Genomic DNA, 21,856 nt, shown 5'->3' with positions numbered 1-21,856 from the left:
TTCAGTTGTTTGGAAATAGCTCCTAAGGAGGAACCAGACTTGTGGAGGTCCACAATTTTATTCCTGAGGTCTTGGCTGAGTTGCTTGGATTTTCCCATGGTATCAAGGGCAAAAAGGCAGTGGTTCTAAAGGTAGGCCCTTAAACACAGCCACAGGTGCCAATGAACTCTTAATAAACTCCTAATTATGACAATTGACCAATCAGAAGCTTCTAAAAAGTCATTACATCAATTTATGGAATCTTCCAGACTGGTTAAAGTGACAGTCAACTTGGTGTATGTAAACTTTTGACCCACTGAAATTCTGATATAGTGAATTAAAGCTGAAATAAATCAGTCTCTAATCGACTGTTTTAAAATTACCTTTGATGTGAACAAAGTAGAATCCCTAATTGACTTGCTAAAAAATTTATGGTAAAATGAAATGTGTGGAGTTGTGAAAAACTGAGTTTAAATATCTTTAGCCTATGTGTATGCAAACTTTTGGCCTCAACTGTAACTATACTTTGGCTGGAAATGTAAAGAAATATGATATGGACAAACAATTTTTTGAACAAATTCCACTGTCCTATCTGAGAGCAGCTGGATTTCTTCCCTTGAGATCTCAATAATATATATAAGGAATATAGTTTAGCGTCATTTCCACAACACCCATCAAAGCTTTTCTGTTTGTGAGATTTAGGCACGCAGTACAATAACTGGAATTGTCTAAATCTATATCTGTATCCGGAAAAGTGAACCAATGAAAACCTGTTTTATATAACTATGCTTTGGCTAGTTTAGTGTAATTTCCATGACACATGAGAGAGGAACCACAATCAAGCAAGTATATAAAAATATAAGTTTTAATATGAAATAATTATGAAAATTAAGTTTGGTGATAACAGCATAAAGAGGTGACAGGTAAGATGTGCATGCAGTGTGATTATTGTACATACATCCACAAGGCTAGAAGGGATCACTTTGAGGTGTCAGACAACACAGGAATGGAATGGTATTATAGCTTATACATCTATTCACAAGCCCTTTCAGTCACCTAACTAAAATACCTGGCCAAGTGAGTGGGAGGTCCGAGCTGTCATTGGTTGCTTGGAAGACACACTTTCATATTATTACCACCTTTCCCAAGGGGGGTGGGTTTCAATATGTTTAGTAAAATATTAGACAAATTAGATCAGGTTGGATAATTATCTATCTTGACAGGATAATTAGATATATTTTGTTCTATGATCTTCGTCATGAATTTTACAAGATAACCACACCAACATGACCGTTTTTGACTCAGGTTACAGTGAGATGATTAATTGCTTTCTAGCACTGCGGGCTAGCAAATTCAGGAATCTGATACTGCACTTGACATTAATAGACAGTACTTTGTATGTGTGAGTAACTTGCCATTTTTGTACGTTGAAAACGTGTTTTTTATGAGATATCATTTCTTTTTGCTAAGTGTTTGTTATAAGAAAGTGAGAACAGTAATGCTTATAAATGTAGATAAGTATGCGTACACATTCATACATGCAAACACGCATACAGTGTAGGCAGTGCCGGATGTAGACTGGTTTGATTGGGAAGCAGAGTGAGATTTTGGGGGGGGGGGGGGCAAGTTGAGGACATGATTTGTGATGATTAACAGCGGAGTGGACCTGGGTGTAAAATTTAAGAAATGGTTGTGGATTATGACTATCCTTGTGTGAATTTGTACTGAAGAACGTGCACTGTTCAGCACTTTCACTTTGCGATATATGTAAAACAATGGCTGTGGCAAAGGGTGCAGTGGCGTAAGTATAAAAGAAGCTTGCACCATTATAAAATGAACATAAATGTCCCCAGTGTATGTACTCACTCATCTGACGGCCATCCAACGAGCCTTCATTGACAAAATTATCAGCAAACTTGTAGAATTTGAGCTCCGTAGGTTGCAACTTGTGTACCCTTCTGGCCTGCTCCATTTTCTGTTATTTCGTTGAGATGCACTTTCAGTGTTTCTAAGGTTTATAAGGCGTTTTCATACGCTTAACTGTCGATAGGAGTCATCTTCACTGTTTTGCTCTGCTAGACAGTGGAGAATATCAGCACACACATGTCCCAGCAATCTTTGCATATTAGAAAATAACAGTAGTACGAGAAAAATTAGGACAAATTATGAAATTGAGTAGTTGAAACAATATGTTGTTAGCAGAATGGGCATGTAGGTGTAGTCTGACATGATCACACACTACAGTGCAAAGAAAATAAAGTAACCACGAGTGAGTTTCCTTATTGAACAGTATATAAAACAGACGGTATGAGGAAAATTGTGCAGCGAAACTGTAGTATAAATGTACTTTTCTGACGTTCAGCACTAGTAGTTATTATTATGAATGAGTCATGTTTTAAAATGTAATGTTTTAATGGGGTGTTGCAGACAGTTCATATGTAGTAATTGTTTGTATGGTACATAGAGAACAGGGCGAGGTAACATGAATGTAGAAACGTGGCGTTTGCTGAAAAGAATGTTTTTTACAGTAGCCAAGTGAAGAAATGTAGTTACTAGAAACGCCACAGTGGTGAGTTGGTGTAACTTTAAGGAAATCAATACATTTATCATCATGAAATGCAAATGGCTGGTTGTGAGTGAGTTTTGATATTCTGATAAGTGCAAAAGCAATAGACAATTATTAGTTAGCAATTTAATTTTAATAAAATGCTAGTTTAAGATACGAAAAGATTTGCCAGTGAGGACGAGGCGGGATTCGATCATACGTTTCACAGTCATTTACTTTGGCAGTGCGCCACCATGAAGCTATTTAAAAGTGTGAAATTTTTTGGTGAAATGTGTCCGTGGTTTTAAAGAAGAAGATAGGTCAGCACAGCAGAGCTCCCCGTTTGTATCCATATGGCCTGGCGATATTGTAGGAGGTTAACTGAACGTGTAGATGGTATGTCATAATGCCGTGTATACGTTCGGTGAACGACGGGTAGATGTGGTGCAATAGCAAGAGTTGAGGAATAAAAGACAATTATTAGTGAGCAAGTAAGAAATTTGATTCAGGTGGGGCTTGAACCTGTGACTCAACGATTTGTAGACCGTCACATTACCACTGAGCCACAAAGTGACTAGCTGTAGCGACTGGCAATTTTCTTGGGTAAAAAGATATGTCCATTTTGCATGTGCATGTGACATTTTGATTGGCTGTTGTTGATGAAGGATTGGCTGGTGTATGTAAAATGACCAATGGGGAGACATATTCTTTGTGGGCTAGGAGGCAGAAAAAAGAAGAAGAACAGAAGAAGGAGAAAATGCAAAATCCCCTTAGTCTGGGGCTTTACTGTGTGGACAATGTGAAGTTGTTCACCAGTACCGACCAGCGGTACATGGTCATGTTTATGTTAACACCTTAGTTCATGTGATACCACGAGAGTCTACACATTTTCCCCCTGTGCTCGAGGTGTGTATGTGTGTGTCACGGAAGCCTCAGTGAAAGCCTGGTTCTATTGCAGCTCGTGTCTCGGCTGGTCATTATATATATAGTCTCTACTGGCGGTTAATGAATTCTGTCTGTTGAAATGGGGTCAGAATGTACTGGAATGAATGTTTTAAGGGCTGAGAGTCTGTGGCTGTTGCGGGTATTTATGTGGGGAACCCACATAAAAATTGCCGCTTCATGACATCAGGAAGCGGTCTCATTTGCATGCAGCATATCACAGCATGCATTTGCTTATGATTGACATTGAGGGCTAGGCTGCATTAGACACTGTCAAATCTGGCAAACATGGCACCTTGCAAGCGCCACTGTTGTGTAGATGCAGAAATAGTGACTCACTACACGCAATCCCGAAGGACATAAATGTAAAAAACAAGTGGGTAGAATTTTTATCAGGTTCATTAGTGTCTGCAGTTTGCATTTTAAACCAGATGACTTTTTGAATTGGGCGTAAAAACAGAGTGGATTTTGCAAAGAACTGCGACTGAACCCTGGAGCAGTCCCCACAATTCGATCAAGCACAGTATGGAGGATAAACACAAAGTAAGATTCTTACATTATTATATTTTGGATGTATAATTACTGAGTGTATGAATTACCTTCGCCTGGCTTACAAGGAGGATAGCTAACAGCTACATTCACTAATGTTAGCTGGCATAGCTGAAAAGCAATCTTAGCATCAACATAATTATCACACGAAATAAAGCAACAATTCAGGAAAGCCGAATATTATTTATCTAGCTAGCTACGGAGATTTGTTGACTTTGTGCAATATGACAACTCATTTAGCTTAACCTATCTACTGAAATGTAGCCTGTCACCCTATTATTTTATCTTCATGGCTGTCACAGTCAACATTTTCACACCTTCCGCACGTTTTTTTTTTTTTTCCCACCATCGTAATTTGAGTTCGCCTGAGTTCATTGTACTAGCCTACTGGGAGGGAATGTTGACTTCACCTGTCTACTTTTCTGTCATTTTAAAATTTATTTTTTAAGTATTTTTCTGCGCGCCATGTGAAAAACCAGCGGTCACTTTAGCTGTAGTCTCAGCCGGTCCGTCCACTAGCTGTCACTCAAAACGCAAGGAGTACGCCCTCGACGCTGCCCACGCAGTATCGGACCTCCATAGTAACATGATAGTAACATTTTTGTGATATGTCCAAAAGTATACATTTATATTATTTAAAAAAACATTTTAAAACCATTTTAAAACAATTTTGCAATGGTATAGAATATAAATAATGATACAGTATTTCAAATTTCAGTACGACTTTAAAAACCTTAGCGCAACTTTTGGTTCAGATCTCTGCTTTCAGGCCCACATTAATTATATCATACGAATAATATAATGTAAAAGTTATGCAAGTTGCTCTGGATAAGAACTTCTGCTAAATGCCTGTAATGTAAAGTAATGAGTGGCCTTCTTCCACCTAAATAACATATCTAAATTAAGGAAGATGTTGCCCCTCCAGGATCCTGAAAAAATGGATTTGTATCCTCTCGGCTTAATTACTGTAATGTTTTATTGTCAGGTTGCAGCAACTCGGCCTTGAAACGTCTCCAACTTGCACAGAATGTCGCTGCTAGGGTCCTTACCAAAACTAAGAAATGGGAACATATCAGTCCAGCGCTTAAATCTCTTCACTGGCTTCCTGTCAAATCTAGGATTTACTATAAGATCTTGTTGTTAACAAATAAAGCTTGAAAAAGTTTAGCCCCTGACTATTTTAGTAAGTTACTTATTCCTTACTCTCCTCCAAGATTGCTTTGTTCACATGGGTGTCTAGCCTGGGTAGGGAGCGTAGCGTTAAGTGTCAAGCTCACTTTTATGAAGCGGACACTCTAGTTAGCTTAGCCTAAAGTGTCATGCTGGCCTTAACCTTGTCTTCTCTGTTTCTCTTTCCTTACCTCACCGTGAGTTCAAAGACTGCTCCAGCCTGTTTCCTTGGCTACGGGATCACTCCATGGTCATGGACTGTTCAGCCCTGTTCCTCCCCTGACCATACCTTGACACAGCTTGGAGCTTGAGATCCGTCACCCAGCTGCACTAAACTGTACTGTACAAAACTATACCATTTGGTCTATTTCTATTATTCCTGTTTGCTTTCACCTCAGCTGTGACCTGCTTAACCCATTCTATTTGAAAGATCCCTTATAGCACTTCTGCCACATTCCATTCTACTGCTACTTTACACCAGGCTGACCAGTGGAGGATGGGCACTGCCTCTATAGCTGGGTTCCTCTCGAGATTTCTTCCCATTGGGGAATTTTTTCTTGCCACCGTTTGTGGGTTTTCTCCCCACTGGGAGTTTTTACCTCATGTACTTACTATTTGGGCGTTCAGGTCTGGCGTTTGCTCTGTTTGCTCGGTCTCTTGCTTTTGCTACTCTATAAAGCATCTTTGTGACAGTTCTCAGTAAAACGCACTATACAAATAAAACTGAATTCCTCAAATTCAATGAAATCATATTAGTCAGTTTTCCCTCCCTGCTCCACTGACTGACGTCATGAAGTGTGGTAACGTGATCTTCAACTTTTTTATTGATTTATTTCTTAAATTGTTTTCATTATCTGACTTAAAATAAAGGAAGCATTAACAGCATTTTTATTATTTGTTAATTTAGTATGGGAGTTAACATGGAATTTCATGTCAGCACAAAACAATCAGAAATTGGATCTGCTGTAAGCTACTGGGTTTGTGTATATAAAATTTGCCCTACAGTCATACAATCTTCAATCTTCAATCTTAATAGCATTATCAATGAAGAGAAAGTCTGAATTATGACACAGTAACATGGGCAGGGACAAATCTGAACATCTGAGGAACCTGGACAGAGTTCTACAGCGAGTGATTGCACCTGCAAAACAGAGAACAGTAGTGCTAAAAGAGATCCATGCCGGACATCCTGGCATTGTAAAGATGAAAGCAATTGCACGACAATATGTCTGGTGGCCTAAAATCAACATGGACGTGGTAACAGTCTGCAAGGAGTGTGAGACGTGCCAACTGGAACAACGCATGCCATGCCAAGTCCCACTACACCCCTGGGAGTTCCCTGGTGATGTTTGGAAGAGACTCCACATTGACTTTGCAGGGCCATTCTAGAATAGCATGTTCATGATCGTGGTTGATGCGCACTCAAAATGGCTGGAAGTTTACAAAATGGCACAAATAACTTCTACAGCAACCCTCACAAGACTAAAAAGATTGTTTGTGTCATATGGAGTTCCCAAGCAAATTGTCATAGAAAATGCGACACCCTTCACATCTGATGGGTTCCAACAGTTTGTGAGAAGAAATGGAATCCTACACATAACTGGTGCTCCATGACACCCAGCTACAAATGGCTTAGCTGAGAGGTATGTTTCAACGTCCAAAACGAGCATGAAAAAGCTGGTAAGGGATGAACTGAGCATTGAGGACAAGGTCACTCACTTCCTACTGCGGTATTGCACAACTCCCAACAGCACGACTGGAGAGTCACCAGCTGATTTGTTCTTAAAGAGGCATGTGCGAACCAGATTAGACTTCCTGAAACCAAGCATCAAAGAAACGGTGAGGAGGAAGCAGTATCGGCAGAAGGAAGAACACGACAATTAAGCTGCAGAGAGGCAGTTTGATATTGATGAACAGGTCTATCTGCGTAATACTGCAGGAGAAAATCCAGATGGATTCCAATAGCAGTAAAACAGCAGATTGGACCAGTGTCATACAAGGTGCAAGGTGAAACGACTGACCAAGTGTACAGATGCCATGGAGACCAGCTGAGACCTCGCTACTCTCCGGATACTTCAGATCAAGTGCCTGCGGAAGAAACAACTCAGTTGGCCGAGCAGGTAGAGGATTGTTCAGGAACGGAACCCATGGTACCTGAACTGCCTGACCCAGTTGCGGTGACCTTGAGACGCTCAAAGTGTACCCCAAAGCTGCCACAGCGTTACCAAGACTGAACATGGTGCTGAGAAACTCTGAGAAACTCTGATTGCTGATTTTAGTTTATTAAAGAGTTAACAGCATTCAGTAAAGTTAATTGAGCAGGTATAATTATTGTTGACATTAATAGTAATAATGATGAGTGTTAATGCACTGTAATGATGGAAAGTACTTTTAGGTGGAGCAATGTTTTGAATTACCTTTGAACTAAAAAGGGAGGTAATGTGGTGTAGTATTAACACAATGCTTGTTTAGTAATGATTGGCCCAATAGATTTGCCATACTTTGAGTTGGTTGTACCGCGCATGCTAAAAAATGTACTGGAAATACATGTCTTATGTGATTGTACATTGCGCTATGGTTCTCAGTAAAACGTGTTCTAAACGTGTGCAGCTGTCTCGTTATTGAGTACACCACATCTACCACATCCCAAAGGAACGGTGCAATGTGATAGGCTTTGCAGGAAATACATGCAATATTTGCATTGAATTAAATCATACACCATTTTAAAGTTATCTGCCCATGAAAAGTTAGTATGGTATATACAGTGTATTCTAGCAGGAATTTGATGCTAGGTGACCAAAAAACGTGATGTCCCCATTTGGGAGACAGGGAGGGAGAATTTTCTGAATTTTTCCTGCATTAAACACTTGGCTATCAAACTATCCGGTTAGCTAATTCAGCCACCTTCTTGCTGATGGGAGGTGGTTTTTCGCACTCTTAGGAGCAAGCCCCCTAGTGGCCAGGACACCGGTATTCCTGAGATTGGTCAACTCAGATATTGAGTGCTACTACATCAAAACTATGAGTGGAAACAACAAATTGTGTCCCAGCTTTATTAGTAAATGTTACCTCACAACTATGCCAACTATGGAGTTTCTAATTACCACCATTGTCCTGTAGGTCGTTCATTTAACAAGCACCCCCTCCCTGAGGTCTCATTTGGAACTATACCCCAAGCAAGACACCATGGCTAATAGGGAGTTCACAAAAGTATTATTTCACCATCAAAAAATTGTATTCCGTCATGGCAACATAGCTAACCCAACAATATCCCAAAGGTATGTCAATACAGTGGCAAAAAACACTGCTTACTGAATAGTGAAATAAGTTAATTTTTGTGGAATAAGTGAATTTTTGTGGAATTATATCACATCATTCTACTATCGATACCTGTGACTAAATATGGAATAAATACACAATCTTACCATTTGTTTTACACATAAAGGTGTCCCTTTCAAGATTTAGTGGTCATTTATTGTCTTGAACAGTCTGTTGGGGAAATAAACAGGCAATAAAAAGCAGGGGTAGATATAACTGTCATGCTCAAAACCCCACTCCCAATATAGACAAGCGTAACTCTTTTCAGTTCATTCTGGATTTATTGATAGCTCATTTATCCAGTAGATGTCTCATTTAAAAATTTGTTTTAGAGTTACTGACAGCCGCACGCAATAGCTAGAACCACAGCTTTATCACAGCATTGTGCAGTAAATTTTGTGTGTGGATACACAGTTAGGAATATTTCTGGCCGATACTGATTATTTGGAAAGAACACTAGCCAATGCCGATACCGATAGTTTGGTGATTCTGTTTCCATAAATTTATTATTAAACTTTTAAATCTTGTCATTCTAAAAAACACAATTTTAATTACCTAAAACTTTAAAGTAATGCAACAATGTGAAACATTTTATATTTTTATGACATTCCTTAATATTCATCCTACATAAAATGCATTCCTCCAACTGAAAGTACAACTCACAACCAGATTAAAATGAAATTTTATTAAGCTAGAACAAACATTCACAGAAAACGAGGATCAACTACCTTAAAATAATAACAAAAGTTGTGACTTCTGGTTTGAGCGGCGCCATATAAAGACGGAGTGTTGTTGAGCTCCTCACGAGAAATACTAAAATTCGATCATATTGCTCTTATTTTGTACATTAGATAATATATGTTTCTATAGATAACCAAGTGCCTAACAATCAAGGTTTTGACAGTCTGAAACAAAGTTTTGAATCGATACCGAAACAAAATAAACAAGGCCCAGAGTGGCCGCAAAGAGGCAGAGACTAGTGCTAGCTCTGAACTCCACTCGCAACAAAGAAAGATACGACCACAGCTAGCGACCAACATGTGGTGCTTGAAGCCATTAATACACTCAAAGAAGACCTGCTAGCAAAAATAGAAGAAAAGGCCGTAGCCCAATCTCCAGAGCTCCGTAGCCAGGTTGACCAACTCCGGGCTGAATTACGAAGTGCCGTGGAACATGCTAATACTAGAGTGGAAGCAGTGACTGAGCTGGAGGCAGCAATGGAAGGCCACTCAGACTCCATTACCACCCTTGAAAAACAAATTATCGGCATGAAAAAAGAGCTGGCCACACTGAGAGAATGAAGTGAGGACCTGGAGGCAAGGTCACGTCGCTGTAACATTCGTATTACGGGAGTGAAAGAAAGACGTGAACATGGCAAACGTATAACTGAGTTTGTGGCCAGCCTCCTAAAAGATGCACTGAACCTCGAGAAGCCCTCGCTTTTGGACCGTGCACACTGCACCCTTCGCAGCAAACCGACCGATGACAACAAACCACCACGAGTCTTTGTAATGAGATGCCACTACTTTTCTGAAAAAGAGCAAATCCTGAAGAAAGCCATAGAAATGCAACAACAGCCCACGGCGATAGGATTCGCATCCTCCCCGACTTCACCCAGGCAGTGAGCAAGCAACAAGCGGCCTTTAACGAGGCAAGGGGCCTACTCCGAAACTGCGAGGGAGTCTGCTACCCAGCAGTTTTGAGGATTACAACACAAGAAGGACCCAATACAAGCTAACGATTTAATTCTGAAGAACCTGGCCCGTAAGAAGAAGTGATGGACATTACTAAGTTATCGGTCGGTGGCTATCGAGCTAGTCATTAGGACGATAAAATGCCTGGAAAGTTCAAATTATACCGTTATAACGTTAATGCTAGCTTTATGTTTATGCCAAGTTGCGGCCTTATGTTAATATGGTGATGTTGAGACGCAACAATAGCTATTTGATTAGATTTTTTTTTTACTAACAAACAATGACCCAAAATTAGCTAATGATTTTTTTTTGTGAACTTGACCTGTAAAGAGATGTGATGGACATGCAACTAGTGGCCACCCTGGCAATAAAGGCCCGGAAAGTTGAATGAGGAGGGTTAGTTATTTTGCCTACGTTTAATATTGAATTTGTGACTGAATGGGTCATCTACTTATTTTCATTATTATTATTAAATTATCATTATTTTTTTTTTGTTATTGCTATTCTCATAGGACGAATAACGTTAGCTCTAGGCCAATATTATTATGTTTATGCTAAGTTGTGACCTATGTTATTAATGCAATGTGGAGTTGGTGATTTGATTAGACTGTTTGTTAACAAATGCAGTCTGGTAGGCATGGCGGGGGGACTGATTGAGTAGCTCCAATGAATGCTAGGTTTTGGAGAGGCACTAACTACGTTATACAGACTTGTGAATGCTGTAATTATTATCAACATTTTTGCCAATAGGATGTGTGGCGTGGATCGGGGCAGGCCCCCGCAGTGCCCCTCCCAACCTTACAGGCATCAGCTCAAACCTGCCACCAGGCCAGCTGTTCAGGACCCAGGACAGCGCCACCCTATGAAGCCCAGCCACAGGACCCTGGAGAGCGGCAACCTGGAAATTCCCCAACTCCCTCCTGTGCATTCAACGCACCTGCAATCAATGAGGCGACACAGCTGCCACCACTCCAGGGAAATGGGCTGGGAGCTTAAAAGGAGGCCTTTGTCTTCCTTGAGAAGAGGGTTTTTGGGCTGCAGAAGGGCTGTTAATACCTGTGTGTAACTTTTTCATTGTCTTTCAGTGGAGACGCAGAGTCCAGTGGAGACGCGGGATCACATCCCTCTTCCTGTTTTAAAGAAGGATCCCCTCAGCTGTCTCCCGGTCGTCACTACCCCTAATTTCGGTTACTTTACTTTAATTTAATTCAGACTTTAGTTGTTGAGTTCGGTTTTGTTGGTGTATATAATTTTGGTTAAATAAAAGGCTCTGTTGGGCTATTTTTCCCCAAACCTCCGGTCTGTGTATTTCTGTGCCGCCCCGCCTGCACCGTCACGCCCAGTACGGTGCCACAGATGATAGAATATATTAAAGACGCGAGGTTAACATACAGATGGCTGGCTTTGTGCTCGGGGGCTGTGGTCCATTCTCATTATCATGAAAACTGTTGTATGAAGTTTATGAAAGTGTTATGACACTTATAATTGATGCCACTTTACTTGAAGTGGTAAAAGAGTTCATGAAGCAATTATAACTGTTTAACGCACTTAATGATGGTTAATGCAATTGTATTAACTGGTCATGAATATGTTATTACAATTTGACATGGTTTTAAAATTGCATATTAAACATCACCGCAGAAGCCCTAATTATTATGATATAACACTTGTCTTAAGCAACCACAACAGTGCATTGCAGCGTTATGACGTGACAAAAGCTGTAATAACTATCATGACTGGTTATGACAGGTGTTACAATATCCTTATGGTAGTGTTACATAGGCTTTATGGCACATAGTTCCAGTTGTTACCAAGTTGTGTTTACATGGTGACAATTGTTCACATTATCATTAATTATACTACCATACAGTGACTAAATGTAATGAAAGAGCTACCATAATCTCAGGATTGAGTATTCAGATTGTGGGTGTTCGTAAGACAAATTCTAGGAACTAAGGTGAACTCTGTATGTGTATTTTTAGTCATCATTGGTGGACATTCTGACAGTAACAGGATTCAGACAATTACTGACCATTACAGACAGCTGCTAGCCAAGTTCAGCTCCACCGAGCTCTTTCTCAGTTAATGATTGCACCAAAAACCTAGTCACTGCCTGTTACTGCCCCCACTGGGTGCCCAATAAGAGAAAAGGTAGTGGGATCTGTGGCCACAGAGGGGAGGAACCAAATGACCAGGTTGCTAAGTGGAGAGTTTGTGCAGGGGTGTAAGTCTTGATAACTGACTGAGGGCAGGAATGATTTGTACACAGTATGCTAATACCACTCTTTTGGGTTTAATGTGAACAATGATCGGTAGTTATCACTGGTTATGATTCCTATGATCTCACTTCACTTATTCAAGATGATTCTATAACCACACTGCAAAAATCAGTTTCTTACAACATGCCATTTACCTCAGGTTTTCTTATAGTGAAGAATATTGCTTTATGTCACTAGTGTCATAGTGATTTTCTTATGACAAGAGACATATGGCTTCATGACACTTGCGTTATAGCAGTTTCCATTTGACAGTTGACATGTGATGCTGTATGTCACTAATGTCATAACATTCACTGTTCAGTGCATCATTACACCTTATGGCTGCTGTTATAAAGTGGTCATAATCTTTATGAATGCCTATGCCAATACTTATGACACATTATGTAGTGCTTATAAAGGTGTTATGAGTGCTACATAAGACCCACTTCAAGTAAAGTGTTACCAAAATTACATTAATATGTACGTAGCATCTATAACTTCCCCTGCATTGCATCTGGATTTTGAGAATTGTTTCAAGTTCATTTTAATAACTCTTTCCTGCTTTATAGCCATGTAGAGCTGATTAGCTCTGCAGACTTTGCATTTCTTGCTTGCAAAACCTATTAAATGATTGTAAAGGTAAATCCGTGATAGGCTTTACATTACATTTTAGGGGGTTATTATGGTGTGTATTAAGCCTCCACAATAGTACAGGAAATCAATTGCACTGCAATATCAATGTAAACATTTCCATCTATTCCTATATGGGGATTATATGGTCAGAGTTCAATTTATTACCATGCTCTGAGCTATTGGATCCAGGTCCTTCATGATGCGATGAAGGATCTGACATAACAGCCAATAAATGTTTTAATCGCTGCATATCTCCTGCCTTAGTTTGAGGCAAAAAAAAGTGTTCTGTCCTGCTAAAACAGCCTCTTTTAGTCCAAGCGAAACACTCCCTTACCATAGAGAATCATGGTGCGCATTATCAATAGTGATTTGTAATAGTTCGCTGTCATATTACTTTACTATAACAATACTATAACATAGTCAGTATGTCTTCATGCCAAATTCAGAGTAAAAATATAGTTATGAAGCTTTAAAATGTAAGATGACAACATTAGAGTTTTGCATCATTTGGAGGCTAGCTAGCTTGTGACCAGTCAAACAATCACCAGTCAAACAATCACCTCAGTTTTGTGGCTACAAACTAATGGGTTTAATTAGATTTTACTTGAAAATGCCTTGGCTTTCATTATCTGTGTGTCTAAATGTTGAAAATATAGTTTTAAAGGTTTTAAATGTAAGAGGACAAGGTAGTGGAGTTTTGGATTGTTTGGAGATGTAGCTTTAGCACTCTCTTCAGTATCCCTGCTCTGCTCTTATCTTTGTAGCCCCATCCTGCCTGCAGTGGCTGTGCTGTGAACACAAAACAGGATTGACTGGCAGGCTGCAAAGCCTCCTTGAAGAGAATTGATTTAGTTGTTAAAATTCAGGTGAAATTTGGAGTGGCTGATTTCAGCACCTGGGGCAGTCAGAGACCAGATTTTTTTCTCAAAGTTGATAATTTATTTGTCGGGATGTTAAGGAAATTTAACCAAAAATTAAGTGTTCTAAAACAAACTTACATACTGCTTTTTTAAAGCTGCCACTGATTTTCCTTGATGTTTTCCTGAACACTCAGAGTGTAGCACCTCTCTGTTTCTTTTAGTGGATGGGAGAGAGGAGGAAAGAGTTTTTTTAGATACACATACCCACTGACACACAGTACCCGAAGAGGGACCAGACTTTGCTAGTGAGCTTTCACAATATCGTGGTGACTTTTATATCTTAAAAACTAACGTGAAACTGCAGACCAAAGCCATGTTTGAATCAGTGCACTTGCATACAATTGAATATAGTTGTTGAGTAAACAGGACGAGGAAGTTGGTAAGTAGGTGAAATTGTCACTAAATCTAGTGCACTTAAAATCCCTGGATGATATACTTATTTCCAGGGTTTTGCTGATTATATTTGGGAGCATACATTTCAGGAAGTAAACAAACCATTTTGGTCCCATAAATATGATGTCCAGCTTCGCTGAAGGTTTCCTTCAACAGCATGCGAGTATGGCTTGACATCTCACAAGACTTCCACTGTATGGTTGGCAAATAGTATGAAGGACATTTTCCGCATGCTGCCCATCACATACTAAAACTAGAGGAGTGCACTCAGTAGAGTGCAGATCTCCGCCAGGCGTCTGTCCTTTTAGAAGCAGTTGTTGATCACTTGTGGCCCCTACCGGCCCGGTTAGGAGGAGTGAGGAGTTAGGACTCAATGTATTTCAATGGCCAATGATGGAAATTAATTTCAATAAAAATACTTGTCGTTGACCGATTTGCAAAATATTCGAGGTCCTTGGCCTGCTGTCAGCATGCACAAGAAATATTAGGCTGATCGGCCCAGTAGTATGCGAGATTAGCTGTGGACAGAGACACAAACCCACACACACACGTGACCAAACGCACAATCCCCTCCAAGCTCCGCCTGGCGGAGATAATAAATATGTACAAAACAGTATGCAGTATGCTTATTAGACAGCACATACTTAGACTGAAGACACAGCCTGCTTCTGTACTGAAGTAGCCTAGGTCACATTAGGTCCACTCACAAAAGGAATATCTGTTTGTTTATACACACATACCTGTGGAAGAGAAGGTCTCCATTGCTCTGTAGGCTAATGTGAGGCATTGGATTCATGAGACGGTTATTCTTGAACCAGGAAACCTGAGATGGGGGCCTGCTGCATGTCAGAGTAACAGAATCCTTCCTCCTGACAGTTACATTGCTGGGCTGCTGAATGAAGTTCCACTCCATCACTGTGAAAGAGGAAGTGTAAATAATATCAAATTATCTTTACTAAATTTACAAACTAAATTTAAAAATCAAGCATGGAGTGATCTTCCGGTGTTCTTCTAGATCAAAGTATCATCTCTTTATAGGAAGCTGTAGTGTTAAATTTGCAGCTTTACTGAAGTATTTTGTCTGGTTATTTTATGTTCGGAGTACTTTGTTGTGTTGTTGCTCAGCACCTGGGCAGACATCAGTATTACTCTGTTTTTAGCTGATAGATAGTCATGTTGTTCCCATAGCATAGTATGTATTAACCTCTTAGCGCAAAACCCCTTGTGGCCGGCACGCCAGCGTGCCGAGATTGCTGAACTCAGACATTCAGTGCTACTGCAACCGAAGTATGAGTTAAAAACAGAAACGCTTTGTTTTAGTTTCATTAGTAGACGATACATGACAACTATGACGAATACAGAGTTTCGCAGTGCCACCATTGTCTCTCTGGTCGTTCATTTAACACGCACCCCCTCCCTGCAGTCTCATCTGCAACTACACCCCCCTCCCATGACATAATGGACAATATTGTCTATCTGGGCATACATAAAAATATTTTGTCACCACTCAAAAATCGTATTCCGTCATAGCAACAAGATAAACCCGACAATAGCCCTAAGATATGCCAATAGAGTAGTGAAAACGCTGCTCACTGAATAACAAAATAAATGAGACAAAGTTTTCAAAAATGATACCATATCATTTTACAGATGTCCCTTTTGAGACTGAGTGGTCATATACTGTCTTGGACAATCCGTAAAATATACACGCATTTGTGAAGACTCGATACATTCCAAAATATCTATGCATAATACCACACGTGCTGTTTACGGCGTTGTCGCCCTTTTTAGTACAGTCTGGCTTGATTGAAAATTCATTTATTCAGTAGGTGAGAATAATAAGCTTTCTAACGATGTATAACATGTCTAATTTTGCTTTTGGAAAAGCGTTTCATAGGCCAGCGTAACCGAATGTTTTCTCATCATCGCATTCACTTACCTATTTACTCAGTGGTAGCAGTAAAAGATGCTGCACCTGACGAAACGTTGTCAATGATTTTTTGTAATTTCTTGGACAGTACTATTTTTATTGAGGACTTCTGGGCATAGCTAAGCCATATGTTTGCTGATAGACCTATCTGACATTGTTTTCTGGAGAAAAACAGAAGCGGATATAACTGTATCATTGATTTATTGTCTCTGTTTCTATCTACCGAACGCATATACGATTTTATCATTTCTATGTAAGTATTACTACTCAAAATGTTTTTTTGTTTTTTTTTTTATTTATTGAGTGTCTTTAAATAGGTTAGTGGTATTTTATAATACCAGTATATTTCACACTGTAATGTAAGCGTTCGTTGGTAGTTTAATAGTGTAATGTAAGTAGGGGTGGGCGATCTGGCAAAAATATCACATCACGATTTTTTCCAGGCATGATCACGATCCACGATATGATCACGATACTTTTTCATGTTGGTTTTTAAGACTATTTTGCAAGTTAATGAACAGTGCAATCAAACTTAAATCCCTATCCCTAAGAAAATATTGCCCTTCAAGGAAAAAAAACCTAAAAGAAAAAGAATAACAGAGACCATTTGGGCCAAAGTACCAGATTTTAATCAAGTGCAATTCTGCAAAGTATTAAGTTTGTACCACTACTGCTAGCCTCTAGCTAGCATTTTAATCGTTCACGATCTAATATCGTCACATCGCCCACCCCTAAATGTATGTCTTTATTCAGTGTAGCTTCTAGCAGTTCAGCTCGTTTCATTGTCGTTGTTGTTAAATGGGCTTTATGTCTGACCGATAGGATTCGACCGGTATGCAGTGTGTAGTGTGTGTACACGGAAGTGATTGTCAGATCTATTGCTGTTTTCATACCCACTGTATGGCAACTACTAGATAACTACTTACCCTTGCTGGAGCTAGGCGGAAGCAGCATTATATTCCAAGTTTCACCAGTAAACAACGCAACTCAATCACTGGACTCCTGTCGAGTCATTGCGAGTGCCTCCAGAGACTGTGAGTAGTTTTATTCCTCACTAATACATGGGACTGAGCATCCAGCTAGTAAGAAAGATAACTATTGTAGTCAACGTGGGATAAGGCTAGCCACTAGCAAAGAGGAAAGGCACAACAATAGTTTTTGTGATGCATGCAACAGTGATGACGTTAGAGTTGGAACATTGCCAAAACGTGGTGGACGGTTGAAAATTGTTTTCACATCGTCCCATCCCCATACAAGAAAACATACGAGAGTACAGATTATAGAAATACATACAAGAGTTAACATTTAGGTACTGTTCCCCATTGTGTGACAATATTTTTGCATTATTTTTTTTATCTGATATCAATGTTTCATCTTAAACCTTCATAAGGGGCTCATTTATATGCTTTATAATGGACAAAAAGCATTTTATTCATTTTTGGAGAGATTTGGTATATGTTTCTGGACCCCTATCTATTTTAGACCACTGTACTGATGGAAAGCTTGTAATTCCCACTTGAAAATGATGCAACAGTGAGTTTCTTGAATCAAAACAGATTTATAGTAAAATACGTGAATATGTTGTGATTCACAGCAATGCATAGTTTAGACATTTTCGATAGATTTGGTTGATGCTGGGGACACTGCTTAATTTTTGCTTCATAGATCATTAGTAGTTCTCATTATCCACCCTTGGATTTTATGAATTTATGGTCAAGAAGTTTTTAATCCAGCACATGTATAGTTTAACCTGCTCTATATAGGCAATCTCTCAGTATTTCATTGCGAACTAAAAAAGAGCAAATTAATTTTTTGCATTTGCGGCACATTTGTATAATTTCTGATTTTTTGCCTAGACAACTGCATTTGTGGCACTTTATTTCTTCCAAAATTATGAATATAAACTAATCAGTTAGTATTGTAAATGGTACAAATGTCTTGCTTCATTTAAGCCATTTTTCAAGTCTCTGTGGTGTTCACATCTGGAGTTATCAGGAGTTATCAAGCTTTAAATAGGGTACCCCCTAAATGGGCAAGGATTGGCCAGATTTGGCATGTGCGCTAAGGGGTTAATAAGGTGATTATGCAACTGAGTAGAAGAGTGTCGTCACAGCTACATTGATTCAATGAACTATGAGTAGTGCTGTGTAATATGAATAGTTTAATTACAGGGGTAGCTGTAGCAACGGTTTTATGTTGGCAAAAAACTTTATTTGTGGGTGTCCTCTAAGGACGGAACATCAAGCAAGGCCTAATAAAGAATCATGGCTCTTTCATGTCCTATTTTCATCTCCTGAACAGCTGAATGCTCTAATACATTAACATTTGGATCATTATAGCTTTATATGCTTAATAGCTTTATATGGATGTTGACTGTATGACCATATAGTTAAATGGAGAAGTATTGGGACAGTGATACGTTTTTACTTGTTTTGGCTTTGTACTGCAGGTCATTGGATTTGAAATAAAACAATAGAGCTTATAGACAGATTCAATTCTGTTTGTGTTGGAGCACATATTTTTTCTCCAACTGTCTATGGCAAGGAAAAAAGTCTCTAGATGCATAGCTGTATACAAGGCTTGTAGACTCATACCCGCTGGCAAAAAAAGACCTTTTGTGATCTCAGTGTTTCCCTTTCATTTTTAGATTCACAGTAGTAGAAGCCCTCATCTTCTTCAGACACATTCCTACAGACAGACAGAAAAGGAAGCAGTTCATACACATCCAACCAAGAATGTGTATTGTAAGTATAGCTGTGCATATACATCTGCGCAAATTTGCTTTTGTACCTCTTGGCTATCATACCTTCAAATCAGTTAAGAATGACTAAGAGTAGTTAGGATGCATTTAAAGATGTGATATATTTGTGAAAATTGAAGTCTTCCTCACTTAAAGAAAAGTAGCTGCCAACTGTTCTGCAGGCTCATATGAGAATCATTACTTTAAATATTAAGGATATCACAAAAATAAAAGCAAATTCAAAATGTACAAATGTATCCACTTACTACCACATATAATCGCTCCCTTTCATTTTTCCGTGTATACTAAGGAGAGAAAAAGCTAGATTTGACCCCAGTATGCCATATCAGGCCAAATTACCTGCCCAAATAAAAAAACACAACTATGTCTTTTTTTTAAATGTATTTTCATTTACATTTTCAATCTCATTTTTAAAATGAGATTCAGTCACTGTGGGATATTCTCCCTGATGTATTTCTGGGCTTCCTGTGTGGTGACTGTTACCATACTCTACACCATTAGTAGATGATGCGGGGACGAGTGTTATAGACATGCAAATCAAAAGACATAAACAAGGCAACATTATGTCTGGGAGATATTCATTTTATCGCTTAGGGGGAAAAATCCCATGTGGCCCACCGTAACACTCCATACAGCATCCCTATGACAAAAAAACTATCATAAGAATTATCCACCCACTTGAGAACAACACGCATTCAAGCAAGTGCTTACCATACCGAAGCCTAAAATTCACATAGATGCTCTTTGACATCGCCCGGCCAGCTCCAGCAGGCGTCCCGGTTGGACGGACAGTCCGTTGTTTAGTTCACATTTCTAAGTTTGTTTTTCCACAAGTTAGCTACAATCCCTGTCCTTTTGTCAGTCTCCTCGTTATTCCGTTGTTTCTTTAGAATTAAAAACGCGTTCTTGTTTGCATGCCGGTCCGTCTGTGGTTCAAAATTTTAAATCGCTTTTCGTTTTCCCTTTTCTTTCTTCTGAGGCAGCCATTATAGACCACTTTATCTCCGCAGGAATATAATCCTGCTGCTCACTTCCGTAAGGCGCAGTCACACCGTCTTAAAGGTGTGAATCTTTCTGAAGCAATGGGAGCTCTAATACAAGTGTGAACTGCTTACTTCTCTAATAAGACGTTTGTCACTCGTGCCTCATCCAGTATTCTCCACTGCAAGACTTGTCCGCACAGATTCGATTGCCGCAATGAAGGTATGTATATTTAGTGAAAGTTTTTAATTAAATGCGTTTATACGACCACTATGTTTATCAATCCTCATTATCAAGCGAGCGAGCTAGCTAACATATTTGGTTCACTTTAGCAAGCTAGCTGGCTAGCAAGCCTTTATGAAGTGGCAGTGAGCACATAAGCAGCGTAGGATCTACATTTCCAGAGGGCATCGCTGTATTCTCAAATAAAAACCAGCCAAAATAAAATGGTGATTGAATGTATCACACATTTGTTTTTTTATCTGAGATAATGATATTAGCTACTGTATGATGCTGTGTAAATAGCCAACGCGTGATTGCAAGCGAGTGTGTCATCTAGTCACGCGTCATCGTAGCAAGCTAACCAGACAGTAAAAATGCAGATAAAATGATCCATGTTAGAAGTGTTTTAAGCCATGTTATCTAGCTTTGTCGTGATAACATGAGAGAAGGATTGCTGTTGGAGAAGTGAATCAACCAACAGTTAGCGCGGGTAACCTGCACGAAAGCGCATTGTAGTTTTTTTCACGTATTTCATCCAGTCAATTTAATTTCATCTAACGTTACACTTGATTCACTATTTAGCTCCGCTAGATAATGTCTTACTCTTTGAGATCATGTAATAGATATAAAATAAGAAAATATAATTAATTTAACTTACTGAGAATATATAATAAGAAATAATGAGGCTGTGTCAATAGCTAATGCGTTATTGCGAGCGAGTGTGTCATCTAGTCACGCGTCAGCGCGCTTTGTAGTTATTTTCACCGCCTAATTCTTATGGACAGGGAAGCTCGCTAGATATTCTTACTCTTTGAGATCATGTAGTAGGAATAAAATAAGAAAATATAATTAATGTACTAGAATAGATACTAAGAAATAATAATAACAAATTAATAACAAAAACAACAATAATAATAATATTCATAAAAATACATGCTTGAAACTGGAAAACTGATTTTTTAAAATTATTTTTTATAGATGGCTGGAAAAGAAAGGAGTAAAAGCAAGGTGTGGAGTTATTTTGATTTCACACACTTAAAGATGGTGTTAATATATATATTTAATTTAATATCATCTTTTACTTTTTTTATCTAAAAGGTTCTTTGTGTGTTTATTTTTATTTGTTTGCTTATAAGTTAAATGTTCTTAAATATAGAAACTTTAATAAAATATAAGTTTTTCAAATTGATTTGAAAATGTTGCACTTTTTGACAAAATATCGGTCAAAACATCGGTAATCGGTGGGCTAGGACTCTCTAAAATCGGGATCAGCATCAGACCCAAAAATCTGGCATCGGTCGGGCTCTAATATAAAGCCTTTACAGAAGAGTGGAGGCTGTTATTATAACAGCAATGGGTGCACCAACTCCATATTAATGCCCACAATTTTGGATGGGCCTTGCACGTGGCCAAGAATGTTTCTCTTAATGTTTGTGGAAGGGCAAGCGGGGGCGGGGGAAAGATAAGACAGAGAGAAACATTCCTGGTCAAATCCCACGCTACTCAATTACAAATTACACTATGTGTACTATAAGTAGGTTTGTCAGTCAAATTATATTAT

At 39.0% G+C, this 21,856-nt stretch overlaps 1 protein-coding gene across 4 annotated transcripts in view; it reads right to left on the bottom strand.

Annotated features, from left to right (window-relative positions):
• LOC135233787 (myopalladin) overlaps positions 1 to 21,856 on the bottom strand; it is a 269,112-nt gene that overhangs the window by 182,303 nt on the left and 64,953 nt on the right. For all 4 annotated transcript variants that reach the window (XM_064297674.1, XM_064297676.1, XM_064297678.1 and 1 more), the window contains exon 3: positions 15,142 to 15,316. In XM_064297674.1, coding sequence (XP_064153744.1) covers positions 15,142 to 15,316 — 175 coding nt within the window. The remainder of the gene's footprint in view (positions 1 to 15,141; positions 15,317 to 21,856) is intronic.

The sequence above is a fragment of the Anguilla rostrata genome, chromosome 10 (assembly GCF_018555375.3).
Source record: "Anguilla rostrata isolate EN2019 chromosome 10, ASM1855537v3, whole genome shotgun sequence".
In the NCBI taxonomy this organism is placed as follows: Eukaryota; Metazoa; Chordata; class Actinopteri; order Anguilliformes; family Anguillidae; genus Anguilla; species Anguilla rostrata.
This window is presented reverse-complemented; position numbering and strand designations above follow the sequence as displayed.